Here is an 18,172-nt window from a genome sequence, read left to right as displayed (position 1 = left end):
CATCCGCTGCTCCTCCGCATTGAGAGGAGCCAGATGATGTGGCTCAGGCGTCTGGTCAGGATGCTTCCTGGACGCGTCCCTGGGGAGGTGGCACGTCAGAGCACGTCCGACCGGTAGGGGGCCTCGGGGAAGACCCAGGACAGGTTGGAGAGACTATGTCTCTCAACTAGCCCGGGAACGCCTCAGGATCCGCAGGGAGGAGCTGGACGAAGTGGCCGGGGAGAGGGAAGTCTGGGCTTCCCCGCTTAGGCTGCTGCCCCCGCGACCCAACCTCGAATTTGAACTCTGAAAGTCAGATGATTTTGGCACCATATTCTATTTGTAGTGACACGCACTTGTAGACTTGCGAAACCTCTGAATTAGCGCCCTCCACTGGGTTGCAGTCAAACTGCAATTGAACATTTTACAACTTCCACTTCTGCAGTTGTTTTGGTTAAAGGAAAAGAGTTGCCTTCCAGTTCTGTGATCAGAAAATTGTCTCTGAATGTTTCATTTCCTGTAAAAGCCCTGATTCTTCCCAAGTGAGGTGTCTGTATAAATGGCACAGAGAAACATGGAATGGAGGGGAACAGTCATCAGGCAATTTTCCAGCTTTGGAGGCATCAGAGATAAACGAAAGGCGCGATGTTGCGTGATGAAAAGACCCGACACTCACTTCTACTGCTGGTTGTGTTGTCTGACATCTATTTTATACGCCGATGCCGCAAATGATCAGATGAGGTAATGTTGTGTAAAAGGCCGCACAGTTGCAGTGAGGTTTCACTTCCTTGGGTTCTCGGCTGATCCCCAAGTTCAGATCGGGACATCCTGATTTGTTGGCAAGTTAGTTAGTTTGTTAGCTGGATTTCGCTAAAACGTGAGAGCTGATTTTCACGACAATTTGTTCAAGTAGTAATCTGAAAAAAAGAGGACGAATGGAGGAAATTATTTTAACTTTTTTCACAAATTTAGATCTTCTACTTCACAGCTGGTGGAAGTAAAAAATATTTTCATTCAAAGATTGTACTACAGCAATAAATGGGAAGTAACGCTCAATGCTAATTTTTTTCCTAGTATCACTGTTCTGTAAAATAGCACAGGCACGAAATGAGAAGAACAGAGCATCACAGTCGTAACAGTGTAATGGTATTCCACAAAGCTGGGATCTTTGCAGGGTTCTGTGTAAAAGGCATAGGCAAATACCGTAAAGCACCGTGTATAAACTGCACTTTTTTCCACTGGTAAGAAGCAAAAAATCGGGGTGACAGGATGACAGGTCTGTGACCAGACGCAGAAATTGACGAGAGGCCCATTTTAGAATAACCGTCTGTGGGTCAGACAGTTGCTTTGACTTTAGTGCCCTCTGCTGTACAATGGCTGAAAATGCTTGTGTATGCAACTAACTTATCTGACGGCTGTCTGTATTTTCACACAGTGACACGATCTCTACAGTATATGCACTGAAGCTAACCTAAGCTTCCATTGTAAAATACAATACAACGTTGGAGTTTAGTCTTTTTGCCATTTTCCATTTTTAAAGAAAAATGCTCTGGAGCCGCAAAACTTGACACAGCTTATAAACTTTTGAAACGTTTCATCTTTTTCCAAATTTGACCTGTTACAACTACAGAATTCAACTAACACGAGGGCAGAGTGCATGTGTCGGCGTACTTTGAAATAATTGAAATACTGAACTACGGAGGCTTTTTTGAGTCGTTTGTGTAAAACCTGGAGGGTTGTCGACCACTGTCCTGGTTCTACTCCATTTTATAGAGGGGTGGGGCCTGACCCAAAGATCCTTTTGTGCTTCAGTATGTGAAAAACGTGCAAATGGAGGAATTTAGTTTCACTTTTTGCTATTGCGTTAATGGTACAGTCCACCTTAAAATAATATATGGTTGCGTCCACCAGTTTGCAACGTTTTCCTCTTTAAACCAGGAAGTAGATGACCCCTACTTTTGGTAGTAAAGATTTTATGGACTTAATCGATCTATTTTCGTGTTTGTTTGGCAGTATACCTCAAGTATAATGGCGCAGAAATGCCAGAGAGGTAAACGAAGAGCAAATTTGCAGGCCGGAGTCGATGAGGAGGATGCGGGCCTGAGCCAGATGGGCCCATCCAGGGATGGTGTATGGATTAAGAGTGAAGAAGAAAGAAAAAGGAGGATCAGTTTCAGTGTTTCTTTCCAAGCTGCCAAAATTCCCTCACGGTTGCCCTGTCAGTCAGGAGAGGCAGGAGTGCACCTCTAAGCCCGCCGCTAAATCCCACACATGGCCCCGCGGCCAGAGGCAGACACCTGCAGGATATGCGATACTGTATCGTTCATCTGTGAGACACACTACATCACTGTGCAGCACATCACTACCTCCACCAGGGAAGTCATGCTTTTGCTTGTTTGCGTAAGGGAAGATTACACCCCAAGTAACTATCAACCTAGCTGCTATACCAATTTCCACGGCGGGGCTGACAGGACTCATCCATGTAGCAAAGTCATTTTGCAGGAGCTCATATGATAGTGATGAGAAGGGCATGGCCGCCTTTTGTTATCCCTGCTTTCTTTGTCTTGCGTCTCTCCCGTCTGTAAGAATGGAAGGGCAGGACAGGGTGGGATAACAATGGAGGAGGGCTTAGGTGTTCCCCCGCTATCACACACTCTTGAGAGGGCACAACCTTTGCTTCATCTCTCATCAAATATTAAGCCTGCTGTCAGTCAGTCAGCGACAAACATGGACAGCAGCACTTTATTAAAGCTGCTATTGAAATCAATGTGAACACATATAAGATATCACTACGGCAACTGTAAATACAGCATGAGAGCCAACGGCCACTCGAATAATTTCACTATATTTCACTGGACTTCCTTGACATTTTTTAAACAGCAGAACAAAAATTGAAAGTTAAAAATGTTAATGAAGTTGATAAAGGCAATAATTGGACAAATACTTCCAATACATTAGGAAACGTTTACATTTCCTAATGTAATGTAATTTACGCTGTACATAAGGCTGTTATGTGTGGTTAATTCAGCTTTTACCAATTTTTTTACATTTTAAAATTATTTTTTTTTTACATTTAAAAATTATTACTTAAAAAAATGTTTTTATTTATTTTGTTCATTGATTTATACATTTTTTTTAGTTAAAATAAATGTTTGTGCTAACAACTATAGTATTATATGTGAATTAAATATAGATAGTTTAAACTAATGTACATAATTATTTTAATTAAACAGGCTTATGGTTTTTATTTGAACCCAGACGTAAAATATTGAAAGTTTTTGTTTACTTTTATATTTTTCCAATCCCACAATGAATGAACAATAATGGAATTCTCATACAACGTGGTGGTACGACATCTAAAAAGGCAACTTGTATTGACTAAAACTTAACTGATTGAAATATATTCATCGAAACTAAGCATAGTATGTGTTCCCACATCTGTGGGCTTTTTCTTTTTAACTTTTAGGCGTGTGCATTTGTTTCTGTTGTGACTTTGCGGTGGTGAAAGCAGATAAGGTGATAGACACACAAGCCTCATCCTGCAAGCACTTGAGTTGAGGGATTAGTCACCAAATACTGCAGATATTAATGGCCGCGGTTATAATGAACATTACATGTCATCTAATCCCTGTTGCATGATTTAATGTGCACATGCATCACGGTGGAAAATACAACAGGTGAAGCTGTCGGGGGTGGGGGCGGGAAGCTGTAAGTGCTGTTAACTGCTGTCAAACAAACAAAAAGGGGGGAAAAATTTGATAGGCGATAATGTTTCAGTTGACATTCTCCTGTGATACACCTGAGACGTGACTTTTGCGGTCACGGGGGGGGATTAGCCGTTATGGAGTCTGAAGAGGTTTGCTATTGTGTGAGGTCAGTCATATGAATAAGCAAAGAGCAGGAGGAAGATTAGCTGATGAAAATATATGAATTAGTAACAACAGGCTCGAAAAGGCACTCATCACGTCAGCCCGACGGTGCGATTTATGAATAAGTGATTTGTTTTTCCAAATTTGACTCAATAATTCACAGCTTAATCGGCTCGGCTTAATTGGCGCCGCTGCATGAAAGATTCAAGGTTCCACTTTAAGTGGCACACATCAGGTGCCACTTATAATGGTGACAGATGGCCGTTTGTTTGCTGTGGGTGTCGCGTGCGATGCCTTTTGTCGCATTCACGCTCGCCTCTTGTCCCCGGCACGGATCAGGTTTTTGCTAGCCGGAGCGCTACATCGTTTCTCTTTTTGTCATATGGTGAATTATTGAGCGACGCTAGCGAGTGTCAGCAGCCTCCAAAGTTGAGCTAAATCATACGAATTGAACACACAAATCACTTGTGTTGCATCGTCATAACACACTCAGCTATCTGACTTTAATAGTGATTACAACAGCAAAAGCTACTTTTTTGGACAACAATATTCTGCATTAAAGTTGTGAAATGAAGTAAATTGCTTTTTTTTTTTTTTGCTCCCCCTACTGGTTTGAAGTGTAGTTTGCGTTTAATAGTGCAACTGAAGCGAATACTTGCTATTGTAAACGACAAGAGGTCCCCAGTCTCTACAGAAGCTCCAATCGTACGACGGCGTTGTAAGTGGAGCTTCCTGTAAGAATCGGAACTAATACCTAAATTAACACTGTAGTCGCTCACAACGTACACAGAACACATACAGGACATACAGTAATAAAAAGGTTGAATGCATTATTGCCAAGTATATACTACAACACAGCAGCAACAGAACCAATGCTGTAATGTTGGTAAGAAGCAAACTACTCATTGTAAACAACAATATGGAAAGCGTGACATGGAAGAGTTTCACACAACAGCGTAGTAGCAACATTTTAAATCGCCCGTAGAGGTAGATAAAGCTGCTGATCACTCATGACACTTCAAATGTTGTGGAGTTGATACAAACTATATCAGGAGGTTGTCTTTTGACCCGGCGTTAATAAGAGACCCCGGGGGGTTATTTGCTTTTGTGGCGCGTGCACGCGGCTACTATCGGCGACTCGGTGGTGAACTGAATAGAGGCGTTAATTGGAGCATTTACGGTACACACAAGTCAAACTAAAACAATCACTAATTAAATACCATTCACTAAGGGTGTCCAAATTGGGGCTTGCTGCATCTTCTAAAAATAAAATTCAAGACGAGCCACACCAGAACATTACCAAAGAAGATTAGAGATACAGGAACCATCAAAAAATGTAAGTAAGAGGGGAAAAAAAGACATCATACTAATACTAATGACTATTTTGTCACCAATAACAGTTTTCTTGAAATATATTGAACTGCTAAGCACATTGCAATGTATATTGCAAAGTTTTGGGAGGTTGCTTGAGGAGTCACACACACCGCTGTAACCAAAGTTTTACTTTTGTGAACTAAAATAAATATCTACAACATACCGCTGGGATGAGCCTTAATGACATTTCTGGATGTGCTGCTGACTGAGCATGAGGAAAATGACAATTTGTCACAGAAAAATTGAGAAGAGAAGAAGATCTGGTTTGAGGTTAAATTGTTTCTCGAAGATGGATGGGATCTTCTGCAAATACGCTTTAACAAAGCTCCCTGCGTGACCTCTCAAAGGGTCACACATCTGACTCTATTGTTGTGTAAGCCAGGAAGACACACAAACAACACTGCTAAAGACTTAACTTCCTTGGTGGAGGCGGGGACGATTTGACAATAGGCACAATGAAGAAGAACTCCTGCAACGTCGAAATATTGCAGCTCATATCCTATTTTTAAAAGGTCCCCTATTATGCGCTAACGTGACTTTTTAATGTTGTTCTAACAGTAATACAGGATGTATCACCAAAAGGTGAAAGAAATCCCCCCTCACTTGTTTGCTCCACTTTTGAGAGAAGTGAAGTTCAAATGCTCGCTTTTGAAGTTGCGGCTTTTTTAATGACGCAACGAAGGAAGAAGCTTTCTCACCCCGTATATCAGCCTGCTCCGCGTATGAGCCCCCACCACTACACAGAGGACAGCTTCACTAAACAACAGGCTTCGTTACACATCTTCAAAAGCTCTGCCAACTGTCTGTCAGTCACCTACCGACAAGGGACCTGCAAGTTTGATCTTTTTTTATTTTTCAGCAAATAGTCATAATGTTGTCATAATGTTCTCATAATGTTGTAGTTAAAATGTTGTTCTATATTATAATGTGTCAAACTCAGGCCCGGGGGCCAAATCTAGCCTGCGCTGCAATTTCATCTGGCCCGCAGAGCTGTTTGGAAAATAGCATTGAGTTGGCCGGCCTTGCGGACCTTATTAAACCGAGTGCTCACAGCGATCTGCGTAATTAAGCAATTCCTCTGGTGTAAACTACTCCTATAGACTTTAAATTTTAAAACTAGAAACAATATTGTGTATATATTGCAAAATTCACAACCATGCTTAATAAGGGTGTCAGATTCAGACCAAAAGTCCAAATAATTTATCTGTACACAACTAAAAACGGCTAACTATTACACCCCGTCTGTACAAACGAACACCTTAACGAGGCATAAGGCATTCAAAAGTGATCATTATAACTACCGCAAAGCATGCTGGGAAATGTGTAATCTGCCCATTCCACAGCTGCAAATTCTTCCGGGATACACATCTCGTGGTTTGTGATGTTTTTGTGTCAATGTGAAATGGAAAGGTTAATGCTGGTGGAAGCGTTCCTTTCTATGTTGCTTTGTGAAATCAATGCGCCCAGGAAGGAAGTTCTGGTAATTCTTAAAAGGACCAAAGTACGGCAAAATACTGTATTACATGTTATCATGAATGTACCTGGTACTACATACTACGTGTAGTAATGAGCTGCGTCTTTTTAACTGTTTTCATATCTTTAAAAAAAGAGAAAGACCTGTTTTGCGTGCATGCCGGCCATCCATATGCCATCACACTCCACCGCCATGATCAGGAACACCCTGAAGCTCTGGAAACCCAAGCCTCCAGGCCACAATGGCTGTGTAAAGCATCTCACGCTTGCCTCTTCAGTGTAGTAATTAACCTGCCTCTCACCTCGCTGTCCGGCAGCATCCACAGAACAGCGTGGCAATCAGCAGACACTTCCCCCAACAACCGACACACTGGAACCTGATCCGCGTCTGTATTGTGATTCCATTCTCCGCGCCACTTCTCAGCCATGCCTCGCTTGCATGAAACATCGTCAGTTTCTTTAATGGTTCTTGACATACCCCCATGAAGCACTGCTTACTGTATGTGTGTTATTACAAAAAAAAAGTGCGCTAATCACAGGCTCCATTCTGTCCACCGGTGAGTTTTGTTGTCTTTTAATACTGGTCAAGAAATGGAAATAGACCAAACAGCCAATAAAAGCAGGAGCTTTTGGCGTGGGTTATGACAAAAGCAGCCTTTAAATCAGATGTGAACAACTCTGCCTTGTTCAACCGCTGGAGAAACACCACATCTAGCATCCTTCATTTCCATCAATAATTTCCTCTTCTCTCCAGATGATGACCTCCGAGCCCACAGACCAGCCTGGTTCTGATTAACCAGACTAAAAGTACTAAAAGTGCCACCAGCAGGGTTTGTGACGCGGTGATGGATACCCTGAGAGAAATCACACCCATACTGTACAGGTTTTCCACACTGGCCGCATTGTGTTGATCGGAGAAAGAATTCCTAATGTCACCTCACGTTATATCGAAGCGCAAAAGGAGGTTGACAGGTCGTCCAACATGCCATTTTGTTCTGGCATGACATGATGGTCTGTTTGCACCAGGAAATGACCCAGTCTCGCTACATTAAAGAAAAAATCCTTGATTTAAACATTTCAGTGCCAAACACAAATCGGTACTATATATTGCTGGGGTTGGTGATTGGTGTCACGGTCCTTCAAGCTACAATTCACCCTGACAGCCCAAATCCCCCCTGCTAGGATGCTGTTTAGCGAGATATGGAGCTGCAGGGAGGCAGGGCGAGGTGCTACCGTTGGCATTTCTGCTCCTGGTGATGACTTTTCGACACTGTGTGGCGCAGTCTACCCAATCAGCCTTCAAACACATTGATTCTGTTACATAAACTGTCCTCGCCGGATCCTGTTTCACAGTCTGAGCGGCACCTGAGGCAATAATATAAACCCCCTTCCCCAGTCAATGGGCTGTTGAACGGCAGCTTTGAGATCACACGACATGATATCACAAGCGTCGGATAGTAAAACCGGAGTGCGTCACACAAGAACAATCCGACTGCAGTTTTGCCAAATTTGACGTCGCGCTCCAGTCGGATCACAAAAGTTCAAAAAGAAACAAAATGTTTTCCTCAAACCTGCAGGCTTATAAATAAATTGCAAGAATTTACATTTTGCACTGTTGGATTTTAAGGAAGTTCTAAGCAGAGCTTCAAAATGCAAAAAAAAGCAGTTTATTGCAAACAACCATTAAACTGAAATCGGCTGCTCATCAGCTGATTAAAAGTTTAAGACCATGGCTCAAAAAACCCTGAAACCCCCCTTAAAATAGAAATAAAACGTTCAAAGAAGAACTCAGTAATGAGTAGCCGCGATATTCTTGTTAATCACCTCAAAAATAGTTTTGGGCATGCTTGATGCCAGTGTTTCCAGGAGGCTAGTAGGAACATTGCTCCAGGTGGTGAAGAAGGCATCACGGTGGGCATCCCCAAATGCTCTCAAATGGATTTAGATCAGGGGAACACGCAGGATGGTCCAAAAGAGTGACGTTATTCCTCTGGAATAAGTCCTTTGTCAGGCAGGCGGGCATTGTGAACTGCAGCCTTGTCCTGTTGAAAAAGTCAGTCATTACCACACAGACGAGGGCCTTCAGTCATGAGGGGATGCCTTCGGCAACATCTCCACATAACCAGCTGCCATTTGACGCCCCTGCACAACCTGAAGCTCCATTGTTCCATTGGAGGAAAAAGCAGCCCAGATCATGATGGTGTGGAAAACACAAGTTGGGATCTCCTTGTCATGTCAGTAATGTTGGAAGCCATCAGCACCGTCAAGGTTACATTTTTCTCATCAGAGAATAAATCTGTCCTTTACCTTTCAATGTCACGTTTGGTGCTTTCATGCAAATTCCAAACAGGCGATTTTGTTGCGTTGAGAGAGACGAGACCTTTAAGGTCGTTTTTTGTTCTTAAAGCCCTTCTCTCACAGATGCCGTCTGATGGTTACTGGCATTGATCAGAGTTCAACTGTGTTCTTAATGCATTTTTTTAATCCCAAAATGTCCTTTTTAGCGCACTATTAGCTTACTAACACATGCAAACAGGAACCGGAAGTCAGCTCCATTGCCCGTCTATCACGTCATCAGCAGTTGACACTGTAGTTCACAACACAGTTGCACCACAAGCCTCACAAAATGTTAACAAAAAAACACCTTTTTATATTTTTACAATTATAGTTTTACATGCATAAAACAACTCTAAATGCATATACGTTATGAATGAAAGGGATAAATGAACATTTAAGCTTACTTTTCCCTTCATTCAAGACGAGTGATTCTTGCCAAAGACACGACATGGCAGCAAGATCAAAACGGACACCACCTTTGTGTTTTGAGTAATTTCTTGAATTCAGTAGTGTTTGATGAATAATGTCTGGCACTTGCAACTTTCTTTGGCTATAACTATAACTACGAGAAACACCACTGAATTCAACAAATAACTCATGGCAAAACATGAAGATGATGTCGGTGTTGATCTCACTGACACATTGTGTCTTTTTTTAATGACACGCCTTCAATGATCCCTTTCATTCATCATTTATTTGCATTTATGTACATTCCAAAATGTTTCCTGCATGTAAAACTATAATTGTAAAACTAGAAGTGTGTTTTGTGTTAACACACACACAAAAAATATTCGGTGAGCATATGTTTCACTTAGAGTCGAACTTTCTGGAACAGATTCATGACGTTAACCAAGGTTTCACTGCAATTTTTTGCTCAGGATGACTGTATCGATGGGGCCGCACTAGTGGTTAGCATGTTGGCCACAGAGTCAGGAGATCAGGAAGATCTGGGTTCGAATCTCCGTTGGGAGAGTGTGTGGAGTTTGCATGTTCTCCCCATGCGTGCGTGGGTTTTCTCTGGGTACTCCGGTTTCCTCTCACATTAGGTTAATTGGCGACCCTAAATTGTCCATAGGTATGAATGTGAGTTTAAATGATTGGTTGTCAATATGTGCCCTGCGATTGACTGGCGACCAGTCCAGGGTGTACCCCGCCCCTCACCGGAAGTCAGCTGGGATAGGCTCCAGCATACCTGCGACCCTAGTGAGGATACGTGGCATAGAAAAAGAATGGATGGACTGTATCGATTTAGCTATAAAAACCATCAAGGGCAGTGGTGCTACAGAACGCAGAGTCAAGTACAAAATACAATCGCAATATTTTGTCAACAATCCCAAAAGTGTCACAAAACAACAATCAATATACTGGAAGCAAACTGTCAGCGATACATCACAATATCTATGGAAATGAAGTTTGTTTGTTTTGTTTCTGGAAAGGCTGGAAAGGCAGACTTAATTTATCAACAGATCGGATCGGATTTTTGTTGTTGAACAAGGTGCATTTCAAGCTTGTTATTGCTTCAACAATTGCTTATGTGTTTGCAGTAACATTTGCTGTATTACAACCAGATGTGTCAAATCTTTATCCTGTAAAATCAGTAATGATAGTGCTGAACACACTACCCTATGATCTTTGACTGCAGATACATTTGATTGGTTCATGTACCATAATTTCTTTATAAAGTATATAGGCCTCTCAAAAACTGTTAACCGCTGTAACTAATTTATTTAATTAATTACGTTACATTTTTAAGTGTAATTAACGCTTGCGCAACAGAGCAAGCATGCCTCTCTGTTATGACAGCAGACGGAAGGACAGTGGAGCGTCCCCACAGAGTCACACAGAGTCTGACGCTCTTTTGTAACTTCATTGTGGCCTGAACGCATCAACAGCAGTACAATTCCAACACCATACACTGTATGGATCTCCAACTCACACACGTCTCTGCTCCGTTCCATCCTGGGAACGACACTTCCTCATTCTCATCACAAGAACACGAGATGCTTTTCGGGGACACTCCAAAAATCACAAAAACGACTTCATAATGCATGTGTGTGTGTGTGTGTGTGCGTGTGTTTGTGTGCGTGTGTAAATTAACAGGAATATAAAGAAAACCATGAAGTGGATATTCTTAACATTCACTTTGTAACTCTTAATTTGGATGAACAATTTGCTACATTTAAGTATGCTGGAAAATATACTGAAAACAAGAAAATGTCCTTAAATTACGTGATGTCTTTGAATGCAACCCCTCTTTGCTCATAATAACACGGTTTAACACGGTCAAACGTTCTGCTGCTATTACAGAGACTAGTGTTAGGACAAACAGATTTTTAGACTTGTCCCCGGTCCAAACAGAAGCTGTTGTAATTCCACACTTGATCAAATTTACTTAAGATTTGTCAGATCAAAACACGATCACTGCCTTAGACCTCATAACGTGATGTTAGCGTCCACTTCACTTCTCCAACTCACTACTTCCTGAAGCTGCACTCTAAGCATCATGGGAAGTGTAGTTCTTTTAGCCATAAATTAGCCGCATCAATGCATAAGCCACAGGGTTTAAAGCGTGACAAAAAAAGTAGCAGCTTATACACCGGAAATTATGGAAATGATCTTGGCAAGTTTGAAGTAACACACTTCAGTGCTAATCTGTCAGATAAGTTGACCATTCGAGGTCAGGCAAACTTTAAAATCAATATGGGGCTTGCTTTAAAATCAATAGGGTGCTTGCTTTGACCTAAAATAAACATTTTTTCGCAGAGAAAAACTGTTTATCCTTTGATGTTTTAAAGGTTTTTACTAGATGTTTCGATCAAGCGAATAGCCAAGTAAAACAAAGCAAACCTACTACGAATACTGCATATTTTTTTTTAGGGATTTTGATATCACGCAGGGAGTCAAGGGGTTATTTCTTTGTCCCTGTCCTCCTACTTTTAAAATGTGATCCAGGGGCTGTTGAGTTTAAGTGCTATTCATTCATCAGCCCACTGAAAATAGCACCCAACCATGCCAGAAAGACTTTTCAGTTTTCTGTCCCCAAGTCTCCTTTTTGGGAATCTGCATGTTTTTACTGGCAGGGTCCTCCCACCAGACCAGCGCACTATAAATACGACCCTTCTGAATGCCCACATCCTCACCCCGAAAATAAATCATGAGCTTTTCGGCTGCTCGGCTGTGGCGGCAGACAGGCAGCACCTTCGAGAGAACCGGCGAGCCCAATTGACCGGTCGCACAAGCTCAGGATAGAACACCCTCTGTGGCACCCTTGGGAACTAGAGACTACTGCAGAGTTACTGGCTCACCTAAACCATCTTGACAGGCTCTAGCGTCCAAAATGTAACACACGCTGGCTGCTGACAGAGAATAGAAGACTGGCACAGGTGGAAAATGGAAGAGGGGTGAGAGGGTAATCATAAGGGTGTTGGCCTGGTGCTTACCCACACAAGAAAAATACATAGACCACAACTATGGTCTTCTTACCAAAGTGTTATGTAGGATTTTTGTTTTCAGACTGACATCTCAAAGTCCCAGCAAAGGGAGAACCAATGACTGAAAGGATGAGGATAAGCCGGGCAAGTAAATACATACAGGTGTAAAAGGTTCGAGAGAAGGACAAAAGATGAGGTGTTTTGGTTTCGTATTCCGTGATGAAAATTCGAGCAAATTCAGTGTCAAAACAGAAGCAAACTAAACAGCAAAAAAAAAGCATTAAAATGAAAAGCAGTGTTAAAACATTTTTAGTATTATGGCTTGTAATAGCAATAGCATCTGTGGTTTCACTTGTGGTTTACCACGTTTTACAAAAATTATGCATTTGCATTTTTTGCACCGCCTCCTCTCCGAAGGAAGAGAAACAGGTCCTGATCGATGGTCCCCTCTGCCTTTTTATAATTGTTTTCGTCAGACCATTGGCGCCACTCTCTCCAAAGATAACCTTCTCCCGGATTCTTTGACAAAGTTGTGTGACGCCAGCAGGTGATAGTCGATGACACTTTTGTTGCACAACATCACATGCTTCCCCAGGCTTACTGACTTGTTTATGTTTCCATATCTGGCTGCTGGTCCCGGCTGGCCTTCACTATGTGTGAGCACTCACTATTTGTTTAACCTTTGACACACATAAACAGTTGTTCATCTACTCAGCTAATTGTTTAATAAAGCATTATTTCTATAAACTACTTGTAATCACTCACTCAGTTCATCATAAAACAGTTATATTTATACTGTACTTATATTAAGGCACTCGGTTAATCATTCAATCAATAAACATCAACGCAAACAGTGATGCTAAAATCTACTTGTATATGTTACTTCATAAAATCATTCAGTAAATAAGTTTTTAGCCTACAGGAGGAAATACTAACAATGCACAGAAACATTTGCACACACAGCATGCGGTAACTTTGAATGAATGCTTTCGATACATGTGTGAAGGCGTCCTCTACCCCACCTGAGAGTGTGTTCTCCACAGCTGGAGACACTATAAGTCCAGAAAGAAGCAGATATTCTTATTTTTCTAAAAAAGAATTGTTAAATTTTCATAGCTGATGCTTGCAGAACTGCACAATGCACTGTTCCATTGGACCGAACTTCATTGTATTTGTCACTGGCTGACATAGTTTTATTTTTAAGTGCTCAGCTCATACAGTCGTCCCTCATTTCATCGCGGTTAATTGGTTCCAGACCATTATTAGAGCTCTGTAGACATGAAATAACAACCCTATAGTTAGCTTTCCACTCATATTACCCTTCGTTTACACCACATTGCTAATGCACAGGTGACACAAGAGGTGGCCATGACTTTAAGGAAAGCATGCTAGCAAGCTAACTAGTTAGGCTCCAATTCATTTATTGTAAACTTAAGAAAAAGTTTCAAACAGAGTGGGGAAGAAGGACAAAGTAAGAAGCCAAAAACTTTTTTCACTCTATCATGTCGGGCATTCCATGGCTGACTACAGTCAGTGTGAAGTTCAGGTAATTTCATGTAATGTCTCATCAATGTAAAATGACGCCTAGTGACCAGAATACTACATATAACTTGTCTCTCAATATTGCAATATTTGACTAATAATAGGCCATAGTCAACCACGAAACAGGGATCATTTATGAATTAATTCCTTTTTGAAAACTGCGATAGAGTGAGGGAGCGATGTTCGAACTGCGATGTAGTGAGGAATGACTGTACTAACCCTTTTGCATCATTCATTGTGTAATGTGGCTTTTTTTTACATTATTGTTCCTTGTTTGTGAAAAGTTCTATTTCAAAACATGATGTAGTTACTTCAGTAGTTTTGTAAGGGTATGGGGAGAAAACAGGTATAGGTATTTTGTCTGTTTCCCTATGCTGGTATTCAACTCACAAAAAAACACATGAAGTTGCTGAACAAACAGGAAGACAACTTCAGCTTCAAGCCAGCTGACCTTGACCAGCGTATTAAAGCCTCACCCATCCCCGGCATTATTCCCACCGTGATGTTCTTCTTCTTTACTTCAGTCTGTAGACACACGACAATATACGTAGTTGCGCATCTGAACCTTGGAAATGCGGCTGCGGTTGTTTTCTTTGCAAAAAACACCTGTCCAAACAGCGGCAAAGCCAAGGGCAAGTCTTGCCTGTCAACACTGGTGACAGCCCTCAACAAAAAAGGCAAAAAAAAAAAAATCAGCCGAGACAATTCCTCAGACGTCCACTGGAGCGAAACAATGCACGTGGGCTGATGGAATGACCCCAGCTGGGCTGCCGACTTCTGCACTGTTTGTAGTTTTTATTAGGGGCCTGACACCTGGTTGGAGAGATACTGTCTTTGTCTTGTTCATGTGTGTGCTTTCAGTGCACTTAATCCACCGCTGGTTTCAGTGACACTGACGAGGCCAAAAAAGGCTTGAAGTCAGATCCCTCTTACAACAAAAGGCAACACTCCTAAGTAATGAATTAATACAGCTTACAAGCATTTATAAGGTGTTTGTATCATCTGTCCAGAGTGGATTTAGACGCTATTTCAGTGGAGATTTACAAAACAAAGACCAGGTGGGTCATTAGCTAGCAGCGACTTGGCCAAGTCTGTTTAGGTCAGGTTTCAGTCCTTACGCTTCAATTTCAACACAGGGATCGTTCAACACTTAATCATCACCCATTGTCATTGTCATCTCTAGGGATCTGAAAAGCTACTTTACTACTACTATTGTTACCTAATTGAAACCATATTCACGTACCAATTGTCATATTCAACATGAAACTTTTATTTAAAAACACAAACCAACTAAACGTTCAGTTGAAACTGTACATATGCAAGTCATCACACTTGTATTTACATAAAATGGTAATATAGAGTGTACATTGATGATTTATAGTATGGTGTTGGATATTTTGATATGGATGTTTACATTTTACATTTACAAATAGTGTTTAAACTACTAACAACATGTCAGTCCTTTTCGAACTGTACTCACATGTAAAGCTGAAAGGATGCAAACACTGTGTCGCTATTGAAACTTAAATATTTAATTAGAGGCAATACTTGTAATCATGAGGAAAAGACTGAAATTAGTGATCCGGCGTGCAAATGATGCTCATTTGTCAGCTGTACAACATTGAGTGCCAATTCATTTTAGCACCGCACATGCAAAAGTGCCATTGGGTTTGTCTTTTCTCTCATCTAATTGTGGCAGAGAAGGATCCTAAAGTATTGCTGGGTTTCAACCATGTGACCTAAAGGAAGTTTGCGTCACTTCTGGTGAGCAGATGGGGGGCATGTTTGTGCAATATTTTGGAGATTAAAGAATACAGGTATAACGGTGCATGTCGTTACTCCAATTGTGTTCATGGTGTGATGCACGAAGACATAAAATAGTTGAAAACAAGATGATCAAAAAGCAGTTATCTGCATGTATACATTTTTGTATGTGTCCTTCATCGTTTTGCTACACTTTTTGCACTGGTCTGCTCTGGACAACAAGGGTGGAGAACCAGGGTGGACAGGGGCCAGGGACACCTCGGCAGTCCGCTGCCTTGCAAATTCAAATACGTGTTTTGGAGTTTCCCCTTCTTTTATATGTTACTTTTCCATTTTGTTTTCTTGCAACAGAGAATCTTGGCGGTCTATTTATGGTGTTGAAATTGGGCACTTGTGCAGTTGGAGCATTTGGATGAATGTAAGAGGAAATGGCAAATCTACAAATTTCTGTTATGAGGCAATTATTTTTGCATGTCACATTTTCGAACACCAACAATGTTATAAGTTTGATTTTAAGTATAAATTGTGCTTGTTGCTCACTGTAAACTGGAGTGTGTCAATACTCATAACCACTCCACAAGGGCAACAGTGTTAGCAAATGCCAACAAAAGTGGCTTTTCTGCCTTTTTTGGTTGTTGCCTGGACTTTTTTCCCCCCGATTATGATGGACTATCTTACGAATAGCGTTATCGGAAATACATATTTGAACGGTTTACACATGTGAGAACAGCGCATCTATGCGGCATTTTTACTATGGTTTTACATAACTTCTAGTTATGAATGCATGAATGCACTTGTTTGCACCCCCCCCATCGCTTTGAGCTGGGGGCAGACAACAACCTGATGTGATGTCACATGAAACCCAGCAATATTTACTTGCGTCATGATCCATCACAGAAAACAAATGACAGCTGATTGCCGCTAAATTTAACGACATCCGTCTGAGCAACACACACGATTACAGACGACCCAGCCTGCAAGAAGCAGCAATACTGACTGACTGATTGATTGATTGCTTGATTGACTGATTGATTGATTGATTGATTGAGTGATAGACAAGATGGCATCTTGGTGTTCTGTTTTTTTGTGCGTGGACTCACTGCACCGCACACATGGAGCTGCGAGGGTTGTTGACCGTCCGGGCCACTGTGTCCTGACTGTAGTTTACGATGTCCGCTTTGACCACAGGCTGCAGGAACGCACATAGAGAAAGAAACACACCAGTGAGACACGGCATTACAGGATAATACTGTAAGTAGTAAAAAACCTGCTATGATTTTTTTTTCTTTTCTTTTTTTTTTTTTTTTACTACCAGATTTCCTCAAATAGCAACCTCCACTCTAATAGACGCCGTGTCTCAATTTATTGCTGAGTGCACTTAGTTAACTTTATTCCCAACACTGCTGCTAGCCAAAAAAAAAACAAAACAGCAGCAACTACCGAGGACCTTCAAAATGTGTACTCTTATGTTGTGCAGTATTGACGATGATGTTCCCTGACGTGTCTTTCCTGGCATGAGTTGCTCCACAGTGTCGTGAGTGTCCATTTTTAATCTACAGGGAAACTACGAGCTTAGATTTTTAGTTTGTCTTTTCTCCTCTTATTTTTGTTCTGAACTCCAGCATCACATGATAGGCCAGTCCGTTTGGACACCCTTTCTTATGCTACTGAATTAGGTTGGTTTGTATCCAAACCAACCTGATAAAAGGCTGAGTGTAACAGGGTTTGTGTGGTGTCATGCATCACTTGTTCAACATGGAGATGGTTATCATAGAGATGGTACAGAGCAGGGGTGTCCAAACGTTTTCCACCGAAGGCCACATACTGAAAAATGAAAGGATGCAAGGGCCACTCTGATATTTCGTAAACTAGGTATGCTGAGAAGTTTTTTATTTTTTTAAAACTGCATCTCAACTTTGTGACATTGGTAATACTGGAAATGAATCTTCGGTTCATAGAGGAGGACGAGGAGAAGTAAATACGACGACTGGAGCAATATGTTTTAACAAGGATACAAAAACACTACAGCCGTGCGGCAGCAAGACAAAGAGGCACAGTCAGATGAGCGAAATACACACGAGTCACTTAATAATTTCTTGCGTCCAACTTAGTAGGATGGTCATTAAAATTCAAACGAAATGTGAACTTTGAGAGTGTTTAACAAGAAAGAAATGTGAGAAAATTGGAATGCCTGAACACTGTACTCCGGTCTATGCTCTTTTTCTCCATTTTTGTGGTTGTTTTTTTTTTCCAAATATTTCATGTGTTTTTTTTTTTTTTTTTCAAATATTTAAACTTTCTTAAATAAACCTAAATAATCTTCAGTTGTTTCTCATAATATTATAACTTTAAAGAATAACATCTTTTTATTACCGGTATTCATATTTTCAACTTTATGCGACT

At 41.2% G+C, this 18,172-nt stretch overlaps 1 protein-coding gene across 2 annotated transcripts in view; it reads right to left on the bottom strand.

Moving 5' to 3' along the window:
* Nucleotides 1-3,189: 3,189 nt before the first annotated feature.
* Nucleotides 3,190-18,172, bottom strand: part of rab28 (RAB28, member RAS oncogene family) — a 52,156-nt gene continuing 37,173 nt past the window's right edge. For both annotated transcript variants that reach the window (XM_054792208.1, XM_054792209.1), the window contains one exon: nucleotides 3,190-16,958. Coding sequence is in view for 1 of the 2 variants with exons in the window: in XM_054792209.1 (XP_054648184.1) it covers nucleotides 16,866-16,958 (93 nt within the window). In the remaining variant the exon portion in view is untranslated. The remainder of the gene's footprint in view (nucleotides 16,959-18,172) is intronic.

This window comes from Dunckerocampus dactyliophorus, chromosome 11 (genome assembly GCF_027744805.1).
Source record: "Dunckerocampus dactyliophorus isolate RoL2022-P2 chromosome 11, RoL_Ddac_1.1, whole genome shotgun sequence".
NCBI classification, from domain to species: Eukaryota; Metazoa; Chordata; class Actinopteri; order Syngnathiformes; family Syngnathidae; genus Dunckerocampus; species Dunckerocampus dactyliophorus.
Note: the sequence above shows the minus strand (reverse complement) of the source record. Positions and strands in the feature narration are given on the sequence as shown.